Raw genomic sequence first — 1,231 nt, 5'->3', positions numbered from 1 at the left:
CAGACTTGGACCTCCCTGTGCTGGCCACCCAGCCCAGCACCGTGACCCCCACCAGCCCCGGTACAGCCCCAGTATAGCCCTGGTACATGCCCAGTACAGCCCTGCTACAGCCCTGATGCAGTCCCAGTACAGTTCCAGTATACCCCTGCTACAGCCCCAGTACAGCCCCAGTGCAGCCCCAGTACAGTCCTGGTATACCCCGGGTACAGTCCCAGTACAGCCCTGTCACAACCCTGCTACATTCCCAGTACAGTTCCAGTATACCCCTGGTACAGCCCTGGTACACCCCCAGTAGAGCCCAACTACAGTCCCAGTACAGCCCCAGTATACCCCTGGTACAGTCCCAGTACAGCCCCGGTACAGTCCCATTACAGCCCCAGTATACCCCCAGCACAGCCCAAGTATACCCCCAGCACTGCCCCAGTACAACCCTGCCACAGCCCCACTACATTCCCAGTACAGTTCCAGTATACCCCTGGTACAGCCCCAGTACACCCCAGTACAGCTCCACCACGGTTCCAGTACAGTCCCAGTACAGTTCCAGTCTACCCCTGGTACAGCCCCACTACAGCCCCGGTATACCCCCCTGTACAGCCCCAGTATCCCCCTGGTACAGCCTTGCTACAGCCCCAGTACAGCCCCAGCTCAGCCCGGCTCCCGCTGCTCCGCACACCCCGTGGGATCCCGTTTACGGGTTCCGTGTTAATGGGATGTACCTGGGCAGGTCTGTAACAAGACCACCCCCCAGCCTGTGGCCATCTGCAGGGCAGGGGCTTCTGCTCTCGATCCCAATGGTCCCAATGATCCAAATGATCCCAATTATTTCAGTGATCCCCGTGATCCCAATGGTCCCAATTACCCCAATGATCTCAAGGATCCCAATGATCCCAATTACCTCAGTGACCCCAACGATCTAGATTATCAGAATGATCCCAATAATCTCAATGACCTCAATAATCCCAGTGACCCCAGCGATCCCAATGGTCTCAGCTATCCCAGCGATCCCAATGATCTCAATGGTCCCAGTGATCCCAATGATCTCAATGGTCCCAATAATCCCAACGATTTCAATGGTCCCAATGATCCCAACAATCCCAATGACCCCAATGATCTCAATGACCCCAACAATCCCGGTGACCCCAACAATCCCAGTGACCCCAATGATCCCAACAATCCCAATGATCCCAATGACCCCAATGATCTCAACGACCCCAACAATCCCAGTGATCCC

The 1,231-nt window shown here is 56.0% G+C and overlaps 1 protein-coding gene across 1 annotated transcript; it reads left to right on the top strand.

The window, feature by feature from the left end:
* Positions 1 to 248: 248 nt before the first annotated feature.
* LOC104470569 (sporozoite surface protein 2-like) lies at positions 249 to 1,223 on the top strand (the record flags this gene model as incomplete). The annotated part of the gene is made up of 2 exons (XM_010085541.1): positions 249 to 456; positions 725 to 1,223. Coding segments are annotated over 2 exons (707 nt in total), but the record flags the coding sequence as incomplete, so codon positions are not given.
* Positions 1,224 to 1,231: the final 8 nt, after the last annotated feature.

This window comes from Pterocles gutturalis, unplaced genomic scaffold (assembly GCF_000699245.1).
Source record: "Pterocles gutturalis isolate BGI_N339 unplaced genomic scaffold, ASM69924v1 Scaffold47536, whole genome shotgun sequence".
Taxonomy (NCBI): domain Eukaryota; kingdom Metazoa; phylum Chordata; class Aves; order Pterocliformes; family Pteroclidae; genus Pterocles; species Pterocles gutturalis.
This window is presented reverse-complemented; position numbering and strand designations above follow the sequence as displayed.